Below are 23,206 nucleotides of genomic sequence, written 5' to 3'. Positions count from 1 at the left end.
TCTATCTATCTATCTATCTATCTATCTATCTATCTATCTATCTATCTATCTATCTGTCTGTCTGTCTGTCTGTTTGTCTGTCTGTCTGTCTGTCTGTCAGTCTATCTATCACAGAAATGACAGAACCCCTTGGGTTCAATTCTTCAGAGAAAGTCAGCAGAAGCACAAACTCTCTCTCTGAAAATAGAGAAACAATTCTTTTGGAAAGGAAAAATGGGGGTTGTGCAAAGAGATCTGTATGAATGCTCAGGAATTCATTAACCAACTTAGATTTTTTTTAAATGTAATTAATGGAATGAATTGTAATAAATGAAAGATGGAAGCAAAGTCAGGTAACAAAGGAGGATTATGAAGGAATGGGAAGGTCCTGTGAGAAAAGTGTCATTGATGCCTAAACTCAGAATGAGCAGAGACAGGGAAGGCAAACTAAGAATAATGGAAAGATTTAGTTTGGGGCATTTGTTTGTTTGTTAGAATGTTTTAAGCTATATTGGGGAGAGGATCCTTGTTAATTATTCGTTATGGATAAAGTAGGGATTGACTTTGGAAAGCAGAATTTCCATCTTAAAGGTCCCCCCCTCCTAACTAGATTTCTCCTGTGCTTACATTAAGATCATGTAAGATACCTTGATAAATGTAAGTGGAGAAACTTCAGTTTCCCTGTCCTCTGATTAACAGTTTGATGCAAAGCACATTTACACATGTGTGTATACCAATGGAGAGCACCTCTGCAGGGGAAGGGGGAAGTAGGCTGGGGTATTCTGGAATCAGATTCTGAGCCCACAAGAGATGACTGTTAAATTTTCAGTGGGAGCATTTGGACCTTGGAAGTCAGTAAATACTACCAATCAGGCCTTGATTTATTGTGGTATTTTTCTTGTCTAGACTTAAGAAAGTGATGGAGGAAATGTTAAAAATGCTGATTAAACTTGAAAGTATATCCTGTGTACGTTTTTCTTCTATTGAGCTGGTTGTTAAACATTTGCCAACATACCCCTGAGAGGAGGTGGTCCTCTTTGGCTCATATATCTCTTGTTGTTGTTGTTGCTGTTGTTGTTAAAAGGGATCTCAAAGGCCCTCTGCTCCAATCACCTCATTTTGCAGAGGAGGAAACTGAGGCCCAGAGAGGGGAAAGGACATTTGAACCCAGATCCCCTGACTCCAAACTGTGCTCAGCTAACACTGTACCCCTGGACGTGAACAACCATTCAGAAGAGATTAGCCTGACAAGTCACACAGGAAAAACTAAATGGGTCAAGAATGCTTATTGTCATGCTAGAAGGGATGTAGATAAATTGAGACAGTAATACTCATCCAATACTGATACTCATTTAATACTGATACATCTAATACCGACACCAATACTCATTCAAACTGATCCAATCATTCTGGAGAACAATTTCAGGACTCAACCTCAGCCCTAAAGGGCTACCAAACTGTACACATCTTTTGACCCAACAACATCACTTCTAGGTCTGTATCCCAAAGAGATCAAAGAAAAGAGAAAAGGACCTTTATGTGCAAAAATACTTCCAGCAGCTCTTTTTGTAGTGGCAAAGAATTGGAAATTGAGGGGATGCCCATCAATTGGGGGATGGCTGAACAAGTAATGGCCTATGATTGTGATGGACTGTTACCGTGCTACGAGAAAAGAAAAGCAGGGTGGTTTTGAAAAAACCTGGAAAGAGTTACATGAACTGAATCAATGTAAAGTGTGTAAAACCAGGAGAACATTGTACACAGTAACAGCAATTTTGTATGGAAGATCAACTGTAAAAGCCTTAGTTACTCTGATCGACACAATGATCCAAGACAATTCCAAACAGAGAACTGATGAACTCTGAGGGCTGGTTGAAGCAGACTTTTTTTTCTTACTTTCTCTATTTTTCTTGGTTCTTTTTTTGTCTATATTTTCTTTTGTAACGTGGCTAATACGGACATACGTTTTCTGTTATTTCACATGTTAAAAAAAAAAAAGTACCTATTGTCTGAACTTGGAAACACAGCTGGGCAGCCAGTCCACTGAGATCATAGAGTTCACTGAGTTGGAAAGGACCTCAGACACTATGCGATCTAACCCTTCTCAATTTATGGAGTATCCTAAGGCCCGGAGAATTTTAGTGTCTCCCAAAGTCATCTAGGTAGCAAGTGGGAGGGCCAGGATTTGAGCTGCTTCTTTGCTCTGGAACTGGAACGATCCTGGGGCCTTCTCACTTTGAAACATTTCGCCCCCTCCTCTGGCCCCCTTCTCCCAGTGCCTCCATTTCAGGAAAGGACCTAGGCTGACCATCCTTTGTCCTGACAAAGGCAGCTTCCCTCCCAGTACCCTTCCCGCTTTGTTAGCTTCCCTGTTTTTTGTTGTCTTCTCCACTAGAATTAAGCTTCTGGAGGGTAGGGACTTTGTTTTTGCTTGTATTTATATCTGAAGCACTTAGCACAATGTCTGATACTCAGTAAGCACTTAATGAATGCCTGCTGCCTGTCTGTCTGCCTCTGGATCCAAATCCAACTCTCTCTCTACCTCATCAAGGAGTTTGGATGAGAACGACTGTCTGTTAAGCTCATATGTTGGGCAGGCACTGCAGATGGATATTGGGCTGGGGGCAGGATGATGAAATTGGGAAAAAAATTAGCTTAGATTATATTTAGACCTTGCTTCTCCTTGATTCAATTGTTCTTGTTGAGGCATTTCAGCCGTGTCTGACTCTCCGTGACCCCATTTGGGGTTTTTTTGACAAAGATACTGGACTGGTTTACCATTCCCTTCTCAAGCTTATTTTACTGATGAGGAAACTGAGGCAAACAGGGTGAAGTGGCCTGCCCAAGGTCATACATCTAGTAAGTGTCTGAGACCAGATTTGAACTCAGGTTTTGCTGACCCCAGGCTTGGTGTTCTATCTTCTCATTCAACACTGGTTAAATGACCACTAAGTGAAGAGTCCTGGGCTAGCCAATGGAAGATGATAAGATTCTAGACCCACAGCTGGAAGGCCTTCTGGACCAACACTTCCTTTTACAAATGAGGAATTTGAAGACCCGGCAATGGTCTTAAATAACTTGTTCTGGGGATAGCTAAGTGGCACAGTAGATAGAGCACTGGAGTCAGAAAGATCTGAGTTCAAATTCCGCCTCAGACACAAAACACTCATTGGCTGTGTGACCCTGGGCAAGTCACTTAACCCTATTGCCTAGACAAAACAAAAAAAATGACTTGTCCAAGGTCTCACAGGCAGTGGGACCAAAGGTGGGATTTGAACTTGGGTTAGCTTGACTCTGGGGGCAGCTAGGTGGCACAGTGGATAAAATACTGGGCCTGGAATCAGGAAACCTGAATTCAAATCCAGCCTCAGACACTTACTAGCTGGGTGACTCTGAACAAGTCACTTTACCCTGTTGGTGTCAGTTTTCTCATCTGTAAAATGAGCAGGAGAAGGAAATGGCAAATCACTCCAGTATCTTTGCCAAGAAAACCCCAAATGTGGTCATGGAGAGTTGGACATGATTGGGCAGCACCAGCTGCTCACTGTGTAGTTCTTTCCATTATGATTTTGCTTACCTCTGCCCTCCAGGAACTCGCAGTCACTCCAGTAGGGGGATAACAGACAGCACAGATGGATGTGATGTTGTCATTAAACAATAATGCTAATGCTATATGATTGGAGAGGTGCCCCCCCAAATTGCCCCAGGAGATTCGAGTAGGGGTCATTTACCACCAGAGGGTTGAGGAAGGGAAGATCTGCAGTGAGGGAGAATCCCTTACCTTCTGAAGCAGCACATTCCTCTTTTCTAACTGTTAAGGAGTCTTTTTCCTGACCCACAACCTTAGTCTAACTTTCTGCAGGCTACAGGCACCAACCGGTTCTGCCTTCTGGGGTCAAGCAGAGCAAGGCTGATTCCTCTAAAGCTGGACTGCCCTTTTAAGTACCTGAAGACCGTTGGCATGTTCTCTCAAATCTTTCCTGATCTATCGATTGGCCAACAAGCATTTACCATGTGCCACCAATGTGCTAAGCACTGGGTTCTGATCATCCCAGGTTCCTTAATTAGAAACTCCAAGTAGAACCTTCAAATACATCCATATGGGGGTGGGGGGTGAGAGAGAACCACTAATGGGGGAGGCATGAAAGAGACCATAACGAAACTGCCTCCAGGCTGGTACAGTGTCTGCAGCTAAAACTCAGTCTGATCTGCTTTCAAGCTTTGACCAAGCCTAACCATGACATTAGCCTGCCCTCTTGGTAGCTCTCAGGAGATCAGCTAAAAAGATGGTAGAAATTTTAGGCATGTGGGTCCAATATATGGGGGGGAAACTACCATAAATTAGATGTATGCTTGAGTATAGAATGGTTTGGATACACAAGGAAGCACTCTGGACTGGAGTCAGAGGGTCTGGGGCCCAATCTGGGCTTTCTCCTCTGAGCTCAACCACAGTATGGCCCGGTCAATGCAGAATACACAGTAGGCTTTCAGAAATAGACTTTGGCTTGATTGACTAATTGTTACCACAGAGTAAGCCCTACGCAAACACATGGGCTAGTAGGCTATTCAGCGGCTAGTTGTTGCAAGGGGTAAGAGCCAGACTTGGAGTGACCTGAGTTCAAATCCTATCTCAGACACTTAGCTACGTGGACCCTGGGCAAGTCACTTCATCTCTGTTTGCCTCAGTTTCCTCATCTGTAAAATGGGGGTATTAACAGTTACTTCCCCGGATTGTTGTGAGGATCATCAAATGAGTTAATACGTGTAAAGTGTTTTGCAAACTTTATAGTACTATACAAATGCTAGCTATTATTATTGTGATTATTACCTTAAAGTTCATCAAAGTATAATCCAAGGACCCTTAGGGGTCCCTGAGACCCTTTCAAAGGACCCCTGATAGCAAAACTATTTTCATAATAATACTAAGCTGTTATTTATATAATCCTGTATGGCCAATAGGGGTTGGGAAAACAGGATTCTTCTCCTCACCCACAGCCTTTGGGTAAGGTACAGAGGGTCTCACACTCTCCAGGGCTGCTAATTGCCTCTAATGTCTCTGAGCTTAGCTTTTTATTTTTTAATTAATTAATTTGTTTTTAGTTTTCAACATTCACTTTTATAAGATTTTGAGTCCTAAATTTTTCCCCTCCCCCTCTACCCCTCTCCTCAAGATGGCAAATAGTCTGATATAGACTACACGTGTATAATCATATTAAACATATTTCCATATTAGTCATGTTATGAAAGAAGAATCAGAACAAAAAGGGAAAACCATGAGAAAAGAGAGAAGGAGACAGAGAGAGAGAGAAACAAATATGCTTCAATCTCCATTCAGACTCCGTAGTTCTTTTTCTGAATGTGAATAGCATTTTCCATCATGAGTCTTGTAATTATCTTGGATTATTGCATTGCTTGAGAAGAGCTAAGTCTTAACAAAGTCAGGCATTGAACAATGTTGCTGTTATTGTGTGTACAATGTTCTCCTGGTTCTGCTCACTTCATTTAGCATCAGTTCATGCAAGTCTTTCCAGGTTTTTCTGAAATCCACCTGCTCATCATTTCTTATAGCAGAATAGTATTCTATTACATATATATACCATAATTTGTTCAGCCATTCCCTAATTGATGGGCATCCCCTCAATTTCCAATCCTTTTGAGCTTAGCTTTTTAAAGGCCACCAGGAACACGGCCAAACTTTGGCCAGCCAATAGCAAGCTGCCTTCCCAGTTCCATCAGGGAAGCCTCTCCCCTCCCCCACTTCCCACCAGGCTCCAGACCCCTTAGCCAGACCCATGAAGGCTCCTTTGTCAGTGGTATAAGAGCAGAGAGGACAGGGGGTCTCACAGATAAAGACCATGAAGCACCTAGTGTTCATTTCATAATGTGTTCATTTTCATTCTGACTCTTTTAAAGCTAGATTTGCTCAGATTCTGTCTGGAGCACAGAACCCAGACCTGGGCACTATTGACTCTATCTGGAGCACAGAACCCAACTTGAATACTGTAGACTTTATCTAGAGCACCGAACCCAACCTGGACACTGTAGACTCTATCTGGAGCATAGAACCCAGATGTGGGCACCATCGACTTTTTCTGGAGATAGAATCCAGTCCTGGGCACCATCAACTCTATCTGGAGTATAGAACCCAGACCTGGGCACCATAGACTGGAGCACCACACATATAGAAGTATTACATCCACACCTGGGACAGTAGCCTCTGAACATCACATTACCACCATACAAAACTGGATTGAAAGGGAACATGGAATGATGGGTAGGAAACTGGTACCAGAGTTAGGAAGGCCTGGGTTCAAATACCTACCTCAGAACTCACTAGCTAGGTGACCCTGGGCAAGTCCATTTGTGTTCTCTGTGCTGCAGCCCCTCCTTTGTAAGACAAGAGGGATGAGATTGAATGGCCTTGAAGGAGACTTCCAGCTCTCTAAATCTAGGCTCTACAGGTATCACACCCAGCTCTGGATACCACTTTGTAGGAATGAGATTGACAAGTATTCAGAGAAGAACAACTGGGATTGTGAGAGCTTAATTGGATTTAGAGATGGTGGCAACTTTATAGATCATCCTAAACCAAAAATCCTCATTTCACAGAGAAGGAAACTGAGACCCAAAAATAGGAAAGGACCTCATAAGAGAGCCTGTTAGACCCTCTAACTGCAAATACAATCAAAACTTGTTTTTCTTTCTTTTTATTGGGGTGGGGGGTGTGAGACAGCATCACCAAGGCAGATAATTTTATTTTCAAAAACAACTGACATATGTATGTATCTAGATAATAACCCCTGCCTGAAATGTTCTCTTTTTTAATTTTTAAAATTTATTTTTATTACTTTTCCCAGCTAATATTTATTTTCTGTCCCTTCCGCTTCCCTTCACTGAACAAGAAAAAGAAGGAAAGACAGAACCCTCATCATATTTAATGCTTTCTCCACCACATAGCACCACCTCTACTGGAAATTAAATCATAAAATGATTTGTTGAGGGAACCAGAGACTTCTAGCCTGAAGATAAGAAGCTAGTTGGTGCCTGGAATCAGGGAGACCTGAGTTCAAGTCCAACCTCAAACACTTCCTAGCTGTGTGACCCTGGGCAAGTCATTTCACCCTGTTTGCCTCATTTCCCCATCTTTAAAATGAGCTGCAGAAGGAATTGGCAAACCAGTCCAATGCCTTTGCCAAAAAAAAACCCAAATGCGGTCAGGAAGAGTCAGACACAACTGAAACAACAAAGAAATCTGGAGAAGGGAAGATTAGGAGGGGACATGATAACTGCCTTCAAGGATTTGGAGGGCTGTGATGGGAAAGAGAATAAAATTCATTCTGTTTGGCCCCAGAGGAGCAGAAGATAGAAGTTCCAAGATATGTAAGAAAGAACTGTGTAACTAGGAGTGTGGTGGTAAATATTTAACAATCAGATCTCGGGAAGGGATGGAGGGGCATGTATGGCCAACACACTTTAAAGTTTAACCTACACAATGACATTTTCTCCATCATTTTCTTAAGTCTAGACAAACAATAAATCAAGTCCTGATTTGTAGCACTTGCCACACTGAACCTTTAACAATCAGCTTTCCATCACATCCCTGTTTGTATCGGAGCTGTCCCTTGGCCTGTCTTGGGACCATTCACTCCCCATTACTCAGAACGTTCAAGTAAAGCTCACTCCACCTCCTCTTCGAACCTGCCCTAGGGATGTCCACCACAGGCCAGCTCTGGGGTTCTGTGCTTCCAGGACTAGGTAGACTGAGCTCGTATGACAGAGTATGAGTAAAGTTATGAGTTAGAAAGGTTCCCGGTTTGGCTGCCCGAGGAGGCTGAGCGGACAGCCCAGGCGGGATTTATCCGAGACAATTGATAGGTGATGAAGTCAGAAGGGCTGAATCACTTGGATCACTGAGGACGAAGCCATCTTTGAGGAAATTTTCCCAAACCAAATGAGGGACAGGTTCAGAATGGGATCCTCACAACCTGGAGTCGTCACGAGGTTGGGAGAAGCCGAGGATGTTAGAACTGGAGAGGACCTTGGAGGTTAATCCAAAGCCCTTCATTCCACAGGTGGGGAAACTGAGGTCGAGAGAGACCAAGAGAGACCCAAAGCCACACGAACGGTATATATTGGAGGCAGGATTCAAACTCCTGCACAACGGGAAAGTTGCTGGATTTGGGGGGTCAAAACCCTCAGTCTGAGTTCTTAGGCTCAAATCCCAGCTCAGTCTCGGGATTTCCGGGCAGGCCATTTCGCCTCTGGTCATCAGTTTCCTCCTCGGTAAAGGAAGTGGGAAGGACCTCTGACGTCCCTTCGAGCTCTGAATCGAACAGCTAGGGTATGAATACAAGGAGCTACAAACGCCAGTGTGGAAAATGATTGTCCCAGGGAGCTGGAGCCTCAGAGCTCTTTCTGGCTTTCCAGGACACCTGAACCCCATTTCGGCATTTTGTTTTCACCCAGCTTCAACCCCTTGCGGTAAAACTAGGCTCCTTCCTCTGGACCTCAGTTTCCCCATATGGAAAATGAAGCCACGACTGTAAGGCCAGGTTGGAGGGTAATGGAATGTCTGACTGAGGATCAGACTGCAAACCTAATCCTGGGTAAGCCTGGGCGGGACTCGTTTAAACCCTAGCCCTCAGCAACTCAGCCCTCCCCGTCCCACCCGAAGGAATGGGCACGTGCGTGAATCCGGGAGGGCCGGGCTCGATGGTGGGCGGAGCTTCAGCAGAGGGGCAGGATGTTTGGGGGTGTCCGGTGGCCTCTCAGAGGGTCCGGGGGATTTGGGCGGGGCATTGGCAGAGGGGTGGGCCCTAAGGGTGGGTGGGCGTGGCATTCTAGGAGGGGAGGGGAGCTGAGAGTAGGGACAGAGCGGCCATAAAGGCGGTCCCGGATCCCCGGCCGGAGGTTCCTGGCCATTGCTGTGGCGGCCGGGTCCTCGAGTGGTGGGGGGCCATGGCCACGGTCACGATCACTGCCACTGGGGCGCGGGGCGACTGCAGCCACGGGGTCCTCACTCTGCTCTTCCTCCTGCTGCAGGTGAGCGGTCGAGCTGGGATTCGGGTACACCTCTTTGTTCCAGGGGAGACACGCGGAGCTGGGGGAGGGATGGTTCCTATGCGTGTAACTGCCCGCCCCCTTCTTCCCCAGCCCCGGAGGTCGCTCCGGAGTCTTTGTTATAACTCTTACTCCTCCAATCTGGGAGGCGGGACGGGGGCCACTGATGAGGAAGGCCGCCACTGTCCCCTCAGCTCCTCCTCCCTTCTCCCCCCCCCCTTGCAGGTGGCACTGGACAGAGCAGATGGCAGCTGTGACCTCGCTGACCAGTAAGTCTGGAGGACGGCCCGGCGGGAGGGGGAGCGTCTCCCTACACCGCCCCCTCCCCATCCACTGAACTGGACTGGGCTGTCCGCTCCGCTTCTCAGCACACACACACCCCTTTCTGGACTCAGGGTTGGAAAAGCCCTCCGGGATTGCCCCCCACTTCACCCCACCCCACGGTAGCATGCAGGTCCACCAAACTCCACAGCTGTTATCCCTACAGGAGCACCTAAAAATAAACAGTCTGAAAGCAGTGGCCCCCTCCCAGGTCCCTTCCCTGCTTTCACACACACACACACACACACACACACACACACACGCACGCACACACAAGCACACACACACACACACACACAGCTCCCTACCCCATCGCTGAACTGAAACCAAGAGGGCTTCAGTGCCCCACCCCCCTTCCCCACTAAAGCCTTCCCTCTGGACTGAGAAAGAGGAAACGGCTTTGGCTGGATGTCCGTTTATTTAGGGGAGGGGGTTACTGGACTACGATCTCCTGTTGGGAGAGGCTGTGATATGTGGGCCCCTGGGGGAGGGGGTGCAAGGGAATCAAGGAGTGACCGAAGTGAAAGGGAGGAGGTCTAGTGAAAGGAAGCGGCTGCCCTATCTGGGCATGAGAGGCCGCTCTAGAAGGTCCTGGAAATCCCCTCCCGAATACATCAGTTGTATGGAAACCCAACCCAAGCCAGCGGCCCAGCCAGCTTCTCCTCTTTTGAAGGGACTTGCCCCAGCTCGTAAGGGCCCTGGCTTCTCCTTCCAGGGCCTAGGGTGGGGTCCTAGAAGGCTTCCCAACCTCTCTCCCCACTCTAGGCTGGGACTCTAATTCCAATTTCAGGTGAATCCCCCTTCTCTCTGCCCTTCCAGGTGCCCATCTAGTGCCAGCTGGACCAGCCTGTGGTATGTCTGGTAAGTGCAGAGCTGGGCAAGGAGCCCTCCATAGAGGCAGAAGGACCAGCCTAAGCCCCGAGCTCCCCTGGCCGGTTGGACTGGTTTGCCCAGGGAGGGACACTTCTGCTGGCCTGGCCCAGCCCAACAGAGGGGATCTACCTGGAAACTTTGAGCTTCCTGAAATAGAGCTAAATGGGGAGGCCTCACCCTGATGCAGCCCCCAAGGGGCAGGGAGTTGATTCAACCCATCCCAAGGCAACTATCTACTAAGCATCAGCTGAGAACCCAGAAGAAAGCCTCTGCTAGCTAGCTGAAGATAGACAGAGATGCCTATCTCCTCATCTGGGGACTTATATCCCAGCCCCAGGTTGTGTATAACTCATCCGCATCCAGATGCTTCAAGCTAGCAGCTAGCAGTTTTGTGAGTGGTAGGCACCCAGCTGGTGCTGGGGTATGCACCAAATATGAGTTTAAAATTCAATTCACTTGCAAGTCACAGCATCGTGATCTTCCTGATGTCATGGTTCTCTTTGAGAACGAAGACCAACAACAACAGAAGTTTAGAATCCATCATCTTGAACAATCCTGTGGGGCAGGCGGGGTTGGCCCCATTTTACAGATGTGAAAACTGAGGCTCAAAGAAGGGAATTCTTTTACCCAGTGTCACACACCCTAGAAAACAATAGAACCAGATTTTAATCCCAGGTCCTCTGACTAAATTCAGGGTCCTTTCCATTACATTTAGACATCATGGACCCTAACTTTCTCATTTTACAGATGAGAAAGTTCACACAGATTTTGGAGACAGCTAAGTTGGGACTAGAACCCATGTCTTCTAACTTTTTTTTCTTTTTAATTCAATGTTATTTCTACCTTAACGAGTGTCAGGCAGGGGTGGCATTGCTCAGAGACTGAACTATGTTGCTGAAGACCTAGCCAACCTCTCTGATTTCCTCTCCACCCCTGCCCTGGGGGTTTTATATTCCTTGCTAAGAAGTGGAGAGAGAGAGGGGAAGAGGTTCCTGGGGAGGCTAGAGTTGGGCTCCTCCCACCCAAGGAAGCCAGCACCAGATCAGATTAGAAGGGGCCAGGTCTCCATAAATACTCTGAGACACTGGGAGCCCAGCGCTGGCAGGATCGTCAGGCATTCAGGGCACAGAGCTGATGCCTGGCTTCTCCTAGGCTAACCTCTCCATTGCCATCTCCCCCAAACCTGCCAATAGTGGACCTTAGCTGGCAACTCTGAAGAGATGTCCCAGAACAGTCCTCCATGGCCCATGAGGGTTTGCTCACATTCATTCCCAGGGAGAAAAAAGCCCTAGGGAGGTCTCTTTAAAAAAAGAAATAGCTGCAGGGACACAGTGGGACAAGTTTTCTGTTCCAGAGTGGTCTCTTCTTTCTCCAGCTACAGGTAAAGAGGATCGTGTCCCAGAGCATCTCCTTCCCCTGGTACCAGTCAACGGTGTCCAAATAACTGCTAAACTCTAAAGTCCTCTGCTCCTCCTGGCCCTTCTTCTCCCTTTCACCTCCTTTCTATATCTGCCCCCTGACACTAGGTCACCAAACTCTGCATCTCCCTTAGGGCATGGCAGGCAGCCTGTGCCCAGCCATGCCTGTCAATTTCGCAATTGATTCCAGGGCACGTCTCGTTCCTGAAGGGATCCTGTGAGCAAGGCTTGAGGTCATAAATGAAGCCTGGAGACAGCTGTCTCTCCCCATCCCTCCTAGGAAAAGTCAACTCCTTTCAAGCCAGGGCAAAGACCCTTTGGCAGCAGTTCATGTTTATAGAGCACTTTGTCCTCAGGATACCCCCTGCAAAGTCAGTTATGTATTATTCTGGTTTTAGAGGTGGGGAAACTGAGGCTTAACAGAGTTTCTCATCCAGATGACCTGTATTCAAATCCTGCCCCTGTTAGTTCCTGTATGATCTTTAACTAGTCACTTAACCTGATTTTTTTTTTAATTATTTTGGAGGCAATGGGGGTTAAGTGACTTGCCCAGTGGGGTCACACAGCTAGTGAGTGTTATGTGCCTGAGGCCACATTTAAACTCAGGTCCTCCTGACTCCAGGGTCAATGCTCTATCCACTGTGCCACCTAACTGCCCCCATTTAACCTATTTTTAAAAATTAAATTTTAAACTTCAGTTCCAAATTTTCTCCCTCTCTTCGCTCTCTCCTCTGCCCATTGAGAAAGCAAGAAATACGATCCCCATTATCTACATGAAGTCTCACGAAACATTTAAGTCACTTAATGGCGAAGGGGATAGAGTGCTATGCTTGGAATCGGGAAGACCCAAATTCAAGTCCCATCTCAAATACTAACGATGGGACCCTGGGTAATCACCTAACCCCTTTCAGCCTCAAATGAGGGGGTCAATGACCTCCAAGGGTCCTTCCAGCTCTAAATCTCTGAGCCTGAGGAACCAAGGGGGAGTTTGGACCCAGGTCTTTCTACCTCCCAGTCTGAGCTCTTTAGCTATACCAGGCTAGATTTGAAGAAGGGCCCAGCCAAACTTGTCCTAGCAGCAATAACTGAAACAGGGTGTGGGTGTAATCTTATCAATGACGAGAGCCTTTGAAGGATACTGAAAGGAGTAAGACTATTTCCCATTTGGCTATGAAGGATAAGCAGATTCCAGGCAGTTTGGTCATCATCTCAGTTACTGGGACAAAGACACCACCTGAAAGTGCCTTCCAGTGGCTGGGAGAATCACGAGATAATTAATGAAAATGAGCTTCATACACCTTAAAGACCTTTTTAAATGTTAGACACTGTGCAGCCCCGTGCACTAAGTATGAGAAGGCAATATCATTTGAATGTTCTCTAAATTAAAACATGGCGTTTTAGGTACCGGATAAAGGGAACAGGACTCCCTTTGGACCCCATCAAAAAAGGAAGGGCCCAGACATTCACACCCAGGTCTTCTGCGTCTTCAGGGGCTGTTTGTGTGATCAGTCCTTGAAGTTTGAAGAAATAACTGCAGGATGGCAAAATAAGAGCCAGAAGAAGCCTCAGAAGCCACCCTCTCATTTGACGGATGAGGAAACCGAGGCCCTGGAGGGTGAGACCCTTTCAAGGTGCCCTAGGGAGTTAGATCTGGCAACCCAGAGCTAATCCTCTTACTCTCAGGCTGCTAGGTGGGGCAGTGGATTCAGCTCTGGGCTTGAAGTTAGGAAGGTTTGAGTTCAAATCCAGCCTCAGAGACTTACTAGCTGTTCGACCCTGGGCAAGTCATTTAACCTCTGTTTGCCTCATCTGTTAAACGGGGATAATAACAGCCTCCACCTCTCAGGGTTATTGCGAGGAAGAAATGAGACAATATCTGTAAAGCGCTTAGCACGGTCCCCGATTGTTTCCTCCTTCACCGCTGCGTTCTGATGCCTCTGGTAAGGCTGGAAGAAATTCAGGGAGCTGGAGAAGCTATAGCAATAGCAATCTAGCTAAAGCCGAGGAACCATTACCCTTGGTCCCGACACTTTCCCAGCCCCACCCTCTTGTCTCCCCCCAATTCACAGGCTAATCCTGTTGACGGTGTTCACGCTGCTTCTCTGCGGCATCCTGGCCAGCTGCATCAAGTTCTGCTGCCAGAGGAAGCGGCTGCCCGCGCAGACAACGTTCCCCCTCCCCAGGCGGCCCTACGACCTGACGGTCATCACTGTGGACAATGACAGCACCATCCACAGCACGGTCACATGTGAGTGCCAGCGGATGCCGGCGGGAGGGGCAAGGCCAGAGGCACTGGGGGGGGGGGGGGATCGCAGGGTCATGGGATGAAGGTCGAACGTCCAAACTTGGATTCCGTCGAAGGGCCGCACTTGAGGACTTAGAGGATCTCGAGGCCGCAGGTTCCCCACTCCTGCACACCGATCAAAGAGTCCCCTATTTTTTGAAGCTGTTTCTGTTTCCAGCCTGGTCCCCCGCTGGAGACACAGATCTTCCTTCCCGTGAGCAAGGCTGGACTTCCTTTCATTTAATCTTTAAGTTCGGAGAGACAGCTTGGCTATGTAGATGGAAATCTGGAGTTGGATCCAGAAGACCTGAATTCAAATCCCACCTCAGACTCTTAACTAGTCACCCTGATCGCTTCCATTTCTCTGGGTCTCAGTTTCCTTATCTCTAGAGTGAGAGAGTTGGATTAGGTTATTTGCAAGGCCCTTCTAGCGTTTAATCCTACAGTGCCAGAAGGGAAGCCTCTTTTTTTCCACTCCAGTGGGAGCCTCTAGATCTGGATTCCCAGCATTGGGGGGAGGGGGTGGCCAGCTCTCTCTCTGGTTCTTTTCTGGCCTTAAATCCTTAATGTCAAAGAGATCAAGAGATAACAAGCCCCATTGTTCTTCCTGGATAATAATTAGTGAGAATTACAATGCCCATTTTTCTCATTTTCCAAAACTCTCTCCTGGCTGATGAAAGAGGTACCACAGACTTTTACGAAGAGCCTGCTATGTGCTAAGCTAGGGCAGCTAGGTGGCACTATAATGCCTAGAGTGCCAGGCCTGAGTTCAAATCCCACCTCAGACACTTATGAGCTGTGTGACCCCGGACTAGTGACTTAAACCTGTTTGCCTCAGTTTCCTCATCTGTAAAATGAGCTGGAGAAGGAAAGGGCGAACCACTAAGAAAACCCCAAATGGGGTTACGAAGAGTTGGACATGACTAAGCAACAACAAATGTACTAAGCCAGTTGCTGGGGAGAAGATTCTATATAAAGTCACTACCCCCGGGGAGCTTATGACAGTCCTCTAAGGACAGGAACTGGAGTTACATTTGTAGAGGCAAACTCCCCCTTACCAACACAGGGTAGCCTCCGGAATATAATTTAGAATCCTGGAGATACTGAAAAGTGACCTGTCTGCTGTCACAGGACTTCCTGACCCCAAGCCTAGCCTCTAACCATGAAACTAGGATGCCTTATGTAGTCCTCTAAGGGAATAAATAATAATAATAAGCAACTGTTGTTTTTAAAGTTTTCAAAACTTTACATATATAACCTCATTTGAGCCTTAAAACCACCCTGCAAGGAAGGTACAGATAGATACCCATTTTACAGACAAAGAAACTGAGGCAAAGAGGTTAAGTGAATTGCCTGTGACTACAAAGCTAGGAAGTATTAGAAGTGAGATTCAAATTCAGGTCTTCCTGACACCAAGTCAGCGAGGTGGCTCAGTAGATAGAGCCAGGGACTGGAGTCAGGCTGACCTAGCTGTGTGACCCTGGTCAAGTCACTTCACCTCTGTTTGCCTCAGTTTCCTCATCTGTAAAATGGGGCTAATAATAGCACCTACCTGTGAGGACCAAGTGAGTTAAAACTTATAAAGTGCTTTGCAGACCTTAAGTTGCTTTTAAATGTTCATTATTAATGGAAAGAGCGCTTTATTTGGAGTCAGAGAACCTGGGTTCAAATCCTAACACTACCCCTCACTACCTGTGTGACCTTAGGAAAGTCCCTTCATATGACCCCATTCCCCTAGCTGACCTCCAGGGTCTCTCCCAACTCTAATTATGTGTTATTTACTATATCGCATTGTCTTTTTAGGGATGAGATCTTAGACTACATCTAGTCTAATATTCTTCTCCTTTAGAGGCAGCTAAGTGATCTGAGAGAGAGCCCTGGACCTGCAGTCAGGAAGACCTGAGTTCAAATCCAGCCTCAGACACATACTAGTTTGTGACCCTGGGCAAGTCACTTTACCCCGTATGCCTCGGCTGCCTCATCTGTCAAATGGGAATAATAGCACCTAGCTCCTAGGGATGTTGAGGATCAAATGAAATAATTTTTGGAAAGTGCTTCACAAATCTTTTTTTTGTTTGGTTTTTTTGTTTTTTGTTTTTTTGTGGTTTGGGTTTTTTCTGGCTAGGCAATGGGGTTAAGTGACTTGCCCAGTGTCACACAGCTAGTGGGTGTTATGTATCTGAGACCATATTTGAACTCAGGTCCTGACTTCATGGCCGGTGCTCTATTCACTGCGCCACCTAGCTGCCCCTGCTTCGCAAATCTTGAGGCTCTGTCTACATGCTGACTATTACTATTATTAATTATTATTATTATTATTATTTCTCAGAAGGGGAAAACTATGGGATTTAGACTCTCTTCTGTAAAGTGCCTAAATAATCTTTGAGATTGTTCTAGCTTTAATCTTATGACCCTATGATTATATAATGGGTTAGAGGCAGCTGAGGCATATGACCCGAAGCTGGCAAGACTTGAGTTCAAATTCTACCTCGGACACTTACTAACTGTGTGATTATGTCAAATGGTCATAGGTTTAACACTGGAAGAGATCTCAGAGCTCATCTAGCCCACTTCCAACCCCCATTTGACAACTGAGGAAACTGAGGCTGAGAAAAGGCAACTGATTTACCCAAGGTCCTCAGTGTCTGAGCTGGGATTGTGTGACTTGCCCAATGTCTCAGGACTGAACAAACATTTATTAAGCTTTCACTGTGTTCGGAACCCTGAGCTGGGCAATAGAAGAGATGGAAAATTTAGTCAAGGCTCCCTTCATTGCCCCCGCCCCTCACCATGGACCTTGGATTCTAATCTAGGAGGGGGATAAGGCTAGCTAGCTTGTGGTCTAGTCAGCTATAATGGGATGTGGCAAGTGCAAATGGGGGGGGGGCTGAAATGCTCAGTGGGGGTCAAAAGAGAAAGTTCTTACAGTTTCTGAGGAGCCAGGTATCAGGCAAGGCCTCATGGTGGAGGTGTCCTTGGAATTGGGCTCTTCTTCCCTCTTACAATACCTAGTTTCCTTGCACATGGCCTATGCTGATTCCCCCACCCCTGCCCTGAAATTAGAGTCATAATGTGTTTTAGCACTGGAAGGGATCCCCTCATTGCCCAGAGAAGTTGAATCCCGCAGATATTAAGTAGCCAAGCAGGACTTCAAAGCCAGTGCTTTTTTCCCCACGGCACCACACTACCTTTCAAATTACTCCAACTATTTTTCAATTTTTCTTTTTTGCTTTGACCTATAATTTCCTCAATGTAAGGAACTCCTGGTGAGGAACTGCCTTCAGCTATATTTAGTCTTTTGGGGGGACACCGAAAAACACAGTGACTTGTCCAGGGTCATGCCACCAGTGTGTGTCAGAGACTGGGCTTGAACAAGGCTCTGATTGGCTCCAAGGCCTGCTCTCTACCCACCACATCACTGGCACTTTTATGTGTTGTCTTGTCACATTAGAGTGAAAACTTCTTGAGGGCAGGGGCTGTCTTTCTTTTGGCTTCTATTTTTATCCCTAGCACTTAGCCCAGTGACTGACAGTTATGTTCAATAAAGGCTTGTTGCCTTGTTGACATAGTGGGTATATAATAAATGTTTAAATAAAGAAACAGACATTTATGGAGCACATACTATGTACATGGCACCCTACTATGTACTGGGAATACAAAGACCCAAAATGAGAAGGGCTTGCCTTTGAGAATCTTGTATTCTACTGGTTTTAAGTGGTGGGTAGGAATTCAGCAGGCAACAAAAGGTAGGAAACATTCTGGACATAGAGAACAGCTGGTGGACAAAGGCATGGTGGCAGGAGATCACAGGCCTTATTCAAGGCGGGGAGAGTCTGGCCCTGTACAGTTTGGCTGGAGTGTGGAGTTGATGGAGGGTATGAAGTAACATGAGAAGTCTGGAAACATTGCCATGTCAGGACAGGAAGGGGAGAAGGGCCTTGAATTTCAGGTTTCTAGATTAGTTAGATGTTGACTTGGCTGGCAGCAGAGAGCCATGGAAGATTAGAGAATTGCAAGTCTTTTTCCCATTTCACCGAAGAAGAAAACAAGGTCTACTACCCAGAGACATGGAATGACTTGCCTAAAGTTCAAACAGATAGCAAGATTCTGACCCGGGATTTAAAATCATCACTCTTGCTTCTGTATCAGGTTGCCAACCCTGTTCCTCATCCCTGACCCCGAGAGGACGGCAGGACTGGCTTAAAGCAAATCTTGAGGTGCTAGAGGTCATTAGTCCAACATTCCCATTTTACAGATGAGGAACTTTGAGACCCAAGGAGTTTAAGTGATTTCTCCGAGGTGAGAGGTCACAGGTAATGAAGTACTGAAAGTAAGATTTGAGCCCAGATTCTCTGACTCCAAGTTCTTAGCCTTTTCTCCTATTGGGTAGCCAGAGTGAAATGGGACAACCCAAAGAAGATTTCCTGGGTGAGGTGAGCTTCGAGCCAGGCCGGCAGAGGTCTCTGGGCTGGGGAAGGTTATGCTGGTTGAAGTCTGTTCAGACACCATTGTCAGAGTCTCGTTTGTGCCCCATCCTGACCCCCCACCCCAGGATGTCTCTAACTTCTTTTGCTTTTTTTTTCTCCAGCTTACAGCTCTGTGCAGTACCCCCTGGGCCCACCCCTGCCACTTGCGTTTCGGGAGATGGAGCCAGGCACGGTGTCCCCTCCGGCCTACAGCCTCTATGCCTTGGAGCTGCCCCCATCCTATGAAGAAGCCATTAAGATGGCCAAGCCAGGCTTGGAAGGGGCTCCGCCCTCCCAGAAGGCCAGCTTGAGCCCAGAACAGCCTGAGCCCTGTGGCGACGTCCAGCCCAGGCAAGAGCCAGGGCCAAACCCAACTCCCTCCCCAGACCTTGCAGAGCCCCAGCCATAGCCAGAGGGCAAGAGGGGCTTTGGAAAGAGCGGCCCCAGGAGCCTTGAGGAGCAGCCGAGATAGGGGGTTGGTGGATGCCGTCCTTGATGTCCCCACCTCTGGCTTGGGGCCAGCTCGGCGAGCTTCACTCAGAAGGGGATCTGGTGACACCCATGGAGCAGGCCGGTAAAAATAGCAGATGGCCCTGACCAGCCCAAGCCTCCCTCCCCAGGGCGAGGAACAAAATGTCCTGGGCTCCACTCACCTGACGTCATTGGGAAGGAAGAGGGCACTCGGGCCCCCCACCTGGGAGCTGTTAGTTCTGGCCAGGTCAAGCCAGGCCAAAGAGGGGGAGGAGGGCCTGTCCGCCTGCATCCTCACTCTCGGTAAGAGTCATCTAGGAACCGTGTGGCTGTAACCACTGGCCATGTGATGGTCAATCTGCAGAGACTGGGAAGGTGAAGATCGCCCCAAGGGGAAGGGCCCAAGCCCTCTCCAGGGGCTCGAGGACTCTCTGGACATCAGCAGAGACTTCCCTGGCTAGAATGGAAAGGGGCAGCCTCCACCCCCTCCCAGGCTGGCCAGATGTGTGTGTGATGGGGTGGGGGGAATGTGGAGTCTGGGTCCTATCCCCTCTTCACGGGATTTCAGAGCCAGAAGGGACCTTCAGACACCATTTACTCTGACCCAGGCCTAAACAAGACTTTCCCCTACAATGGACCCAACAGATGGTCATCTGGCCTTCAGTGAGAGCATGGGGAGAACTCATTCCCTCCGCAAATCACCCATTAAGTGACAGGAAGATTTTCTTTGCATTAAGACTAAATGTTGTCTTTTTGTAACTTCTCCCCATGGATCTGTAGGCCAAACATTGGCAAATGTAATCACCTTTCCATGTGATAGAGATTCAGGTACTTGGGAAGTTCCCATGGCCTCCCCTCCCCATGCCAGAGTGCCCTTCTCCAGGCTAAAAGACTCCTTTTTCTTTGATAGCCATCCTCACGTGGAATGGACTCGGGACCCTTCACCATTCTGACCGCCATCCTCTGGGCCCTTCCTTGGTCGTCTGGGCCTGATGCTGTCCAGCACAGAGGTGGAGGTGGGGCTGCAGGGAGGTCCCTGAGGGTGGGGAGTGGGAGGAAGGAGCTCTTTATGTCTCCTGGTTGAATTAACTGCTCCATTTTAGTCTGCTTTGATTTCTGTGACTTTTTTCTTCGGGGAAAAAATAAAGTTTTGAGGATTTTTTCCTGTGCTGATTGAGTCTAGAGTAAGTGGTGGTGGACCTCGGCCTAGCCTGGGGAAGGACAGCAAATGTGTTGGGGCAACGAGCGAGCATTCTCTGTCTTGTCCTTTCTTCTCCCAGTGAGACAGATAAATGGACAGAGCATTTATTAAGCACTGACTGTATGCCAGGTACTATCTCATTTGAGCTCTCAACCAGTAGCTCAAGTGCATCTAGATGGTAAATGACAAAGGTAGGATTTGAACCCAGGGCTCTTATCCCTCTCCCAGATATGAATCTGGAACCCTGACCTTCTGATCTGTGACTGTGCAATGGGAGAGAGGGAGGGTGGCATACCAGAAGGGCCTTTGACATGGTGCAGGGGGCCTGGAGTCAGGAAGACCTGAGTTCACATGCAGCCTCCGACATTCATGAGCTGTATGACCCTGCGCAAGTCACTTAACCTCTCTTTGCCTCCGTTTCTTCATCTGTAAAATGAGGATCATAATAGCACCTGTCTCCCAGGGTTGTTGTGAGGTTCAAATGAGATAATATTTGTAAAGCACTTAGCACAGTGCCTGGCCCGTAGTAGGCGCTATATGTCAGCTATTATAATTATTATTATCAGTCCTGCCTTTGATACTGATGGACATGCTGTGTGGCCAGAGCCAAAGGCATCTGCCTTTCTAGCAGCTCCCCAGAAGGGTTCCCTTCTTGCCCCTGGAGGGGGCATCTGCAGTTGAACACCCAGCTCTATCCTTCCTGCCAGGGGGAATGGTAAGTCATTTCGCCTCAGCCATTTACCGTGCGTGGTAAACCAACCACTCCCCGGGTTGGACCAGGCAGCCCTTTTCCACTCTAAATGTATGTGCTTGCACCTCCTCCAAACTCCCCACTATATGGATGAGCAAAGCGAGGTGTCTAGGGGGTAGTATGACCTACTCCAGGTCACCGAGGAAACTGCGGAGCTGAAATGTGAAGATTACTGGAAGTGCCCACCCTGTACCTGACTAGAACCCTCTACAGCCTGACCCAACAACTGGTCATACAGCCTGACCCAACAACTGGTCATTCAGCCTGACCCAACAACTGATCATTCAGCCTGACCCAACAACTGGTCATACAGCCTGACCCAACAACTGGTCATTCAGCCTGACCCAACAACTGATCATTCAGCCCTTGCCTGAAGGCCTTCAGGGAAGAGGGAGTTCTTCCTATCAAGCCTAAATCTGCCTCGGCAACTTCCAGCCGTGGTTCAATAACCCCTTCATTTTCCAGAGGAGGTGCGGGAGCTCAGGCCCTTGGACTCCAGTGGCCAGGGTGCTCTGCTGCCTTGGAGCTAGTAACCAGAGGGCTCTCCCCTTGGCTGTGGCTTCCCTTCCCACCCCTGAATGCTGGGCCCAGATTTTTTGTTTTGTTCCTCGTCCCTCCCCATTGGGGGAGGCAGGAAGAGGGGGAGGAGAAGGCCTTGGGGGGGCGGGGTAGTGGCAAGACTTCAAAGCTGATGGAATCCTGAAATGGTGGTGGGGTTAGAATGGGGGCAGGGAGCAGTTGCACCAGCACCTGTGACACCCACTGGAGCTTCTGCCTGGTTCCCCCAGAACTGAGCCTACAGAGAAGCCGTTAACAGATTGGGGGGAGGGGGGCAGTAGTCATATCTGAGGAAGGAACGTGGTGCAGCAGGGTATTTCTGAGGCTCAAAAGGAAGTCTTTATAAAGAAAATTTATTAAACAGGGGCTTGCAGGGGAGGGGTACTGCGTTGCCTAATCAGGACCTGGGCCGTCCATCCATCGCTACTGGACGAGCTTAAAAGATTCTCCAGTCATCATGGCCACAAACTCTGAGGGCATGAATGTGGGAGTCAGAGATCATTCCCACCCCCAGAAGAGGCAACAGTCCTCTGAACCCCAACTCCTCCCCACTCATTCCCAGTGGTAACATTGTGAGGGGGGCCAGGCAGGCAGCTGCCCAGACCTGGCTAATCTGCGAGCATGAAGAGCTGAGTGTTTTCCTTACCTAGAGTAGCAAAGAAAGCCCACCCACAATAACTGAATGACCAAGGGGCAGTGGACTGCCCCCCTTCAGAGGTGTATTTTATTTGGGTCTGAGATCTAACTGGGAAATCCCCCCAATCCCCTTCAATGCACCCCAAGAACAGCCCTGAAAGGTAGCTGCTGTCTCAGTCCTCTCCACCCCAATGCCAACGAGGGAGAGGAGAGAGGAGAGAGGAGCAGAGCCAGCCAAGCCTGGAACTCGGCTTCCCCGTCCCAAAACTTCCCTCCATATTCCACCACTGAGGAAGCCAGGAGGAAAGACTGTCTCTCGGGCCAGGCCTCCCAGAGATGCAGGGACAGAGAGGAGGGGGAAAGAGAAGGACCAGGACAAAGGGACAGAGGCAGAGGACAGAAGGACAAGGAGAGAAGGGAGGGGACAGGCAGAGATAGAGAGGAGAGAGGGACAAGGAAAGGAGGGAGGGGCGAGCAGAGACAGAAAGGAAAGAGATGGGGATAGAGAGCAGAGAGAGACTGTGGACAAGGACAGAGGCTGACGGGCACGAGAAGAGATGGGGAGCAGAGGCAGAGACAGCAGCGTCTGGGACAAGCAGAGAGACAAAGGCAGAGACACACGGGGTACAGAAAAAATAGACAAAGGACAAAGACAGAGGCAGACAGGGAGGGACCAGGAGAGATGGGGGCAAAGGCAAGAGAGTCCCAGACAAGGAGGGAAACAGGGGGAAGGGGGAAGGAGAGTGCTAAGGGGGCCGAGTCAGAAAACAGAACCAGGGGTGGAGAGACAGAGACAAAGAAGGAGGTCCAGACAGAGATGGGTAGATGAGAAGGGAAGGGAAGGTACAATTAGGAAGAGAACGGGGCTGAGCTGTCCTTCCCCAGCCGAGGCTGCTGCGCTGGGGCAGAGAGGCAGACCCGCAAAGGAAAGGAGGCTGCAGCATCCCAGCCTGCCCACCTGCTCCCACTCCCAGGAGCCTGCCCCCCTCGTACCCCGGGGCCTGGCCCTTCCTGAGTCTCTATTGCCCCCTGCTGCTAGGCTAGCGAAGGGCAGCCTCACTGCCCCTGCCCAAGCTACAGGGTGAGAGGTGGTGGGACTGCTCTGAGCACTTGGTTGGGGAGGGGCAGGAGGCGGATCTAGGGTCCCCTTGGGTTGGGAGATTCTGACCAATGGGCCTTTGGGCGGCG

At 48.4% G+C, this 23,206-nt stretch overlaps 2 protein-coding genes across 2 annotated transcripts in view; one reads left to right on the top strand and one right to left on the bottom strand.

Annotated features, from left to right (window-relative positions):
* Nucleotides 1-8,878: 8,878 nt before the first annotated feature.
* TMEM52 (transmembrane protein 52) lies at nt 8,879-20,041 on the top strand. Its single transcript, XM_027855582.1, has 5 exons — nt 8,879-9,021; nt 9,265-9,308; nt 10,180-10,221; nt 13,721-13,899; nt 18,524-20,041. The coding sequence occupies exons 1-5, from the start codon at nt 8,938-8,940 to the stop codon at nt 18,808-18,810; spliced, it is 636 nt and encodes a 211-aa protein (XP_027711383.1). The 5' UTR covers nt 8,879-8,937; the 3' UTR covers nt 18,811-20,041.
* Nucleotides 20,042-21,782: 1,741 nt separating this feature from the next.
* Nucleotides 21,783-23,206, bottom strand: part of CALML6 (calmodulin like 6) — a 35,169-nt gene continuing 33,745 nt past the window's right edge. Inside the window, exon 5 of the mRNA XM_027855201.1 lies at nt 21,783-21,852. Coding sequence (XP_027711002.1) covers nt 21,806-21,852 — 47 coding nt within the window. The 3' untranslated portion in view covers nt 21,783-21,805. The remainder of the gene's footprint in view (nt 21,853-23,206) is intronic.

The sequence above is a fragment of the Vombatus ursinus genome, unplaced genomic scaffold (genome assembly GCF_900497805.2).
Source record: "Vombatus ursinus unplaced genomic scaffold, bare-nosed wombat genome assembly UNPS02010822.1, whole genome shotgun sequence".
NCBI classification, from domain to species: Eukaryota; Metazoa; Chordata; class Mammalia; order Diprotodontia; family Vombatidae; genus Vombatus; species Vombatus ursinus.
This window is presented reverse-complemented; position numbering and strand designations above follow the sequence as displayed.

What these genes read in the sequence shown, in the direction of transcription:
- TMEM52 (XM_027855582.1), top strand. Translation starts at nt 8,938, where the DNA reads ATGGCCACGGTCACGATCACTGCCACTGGGGCGCGGGGCGACTGCAGC. An exon ending in ACCAGCCTGTGGTATGTCTG is followed by an intron (nt 10,222 to 13,720) that starts GTAAGTGCAGAG and finishes CCCAATTCACAG; the next exon opens with GCTAATCCTGTTGACGGTGT. An exon ending in CATCCACAGCACGGTCACAT is followed by an intron (nt 13,900 to 18,523) that starts GTGAGTGCCAGC and finishes TTTTTTCTCCAG; the next exon opens with CTTACAGCTCTGTGCAGTAC.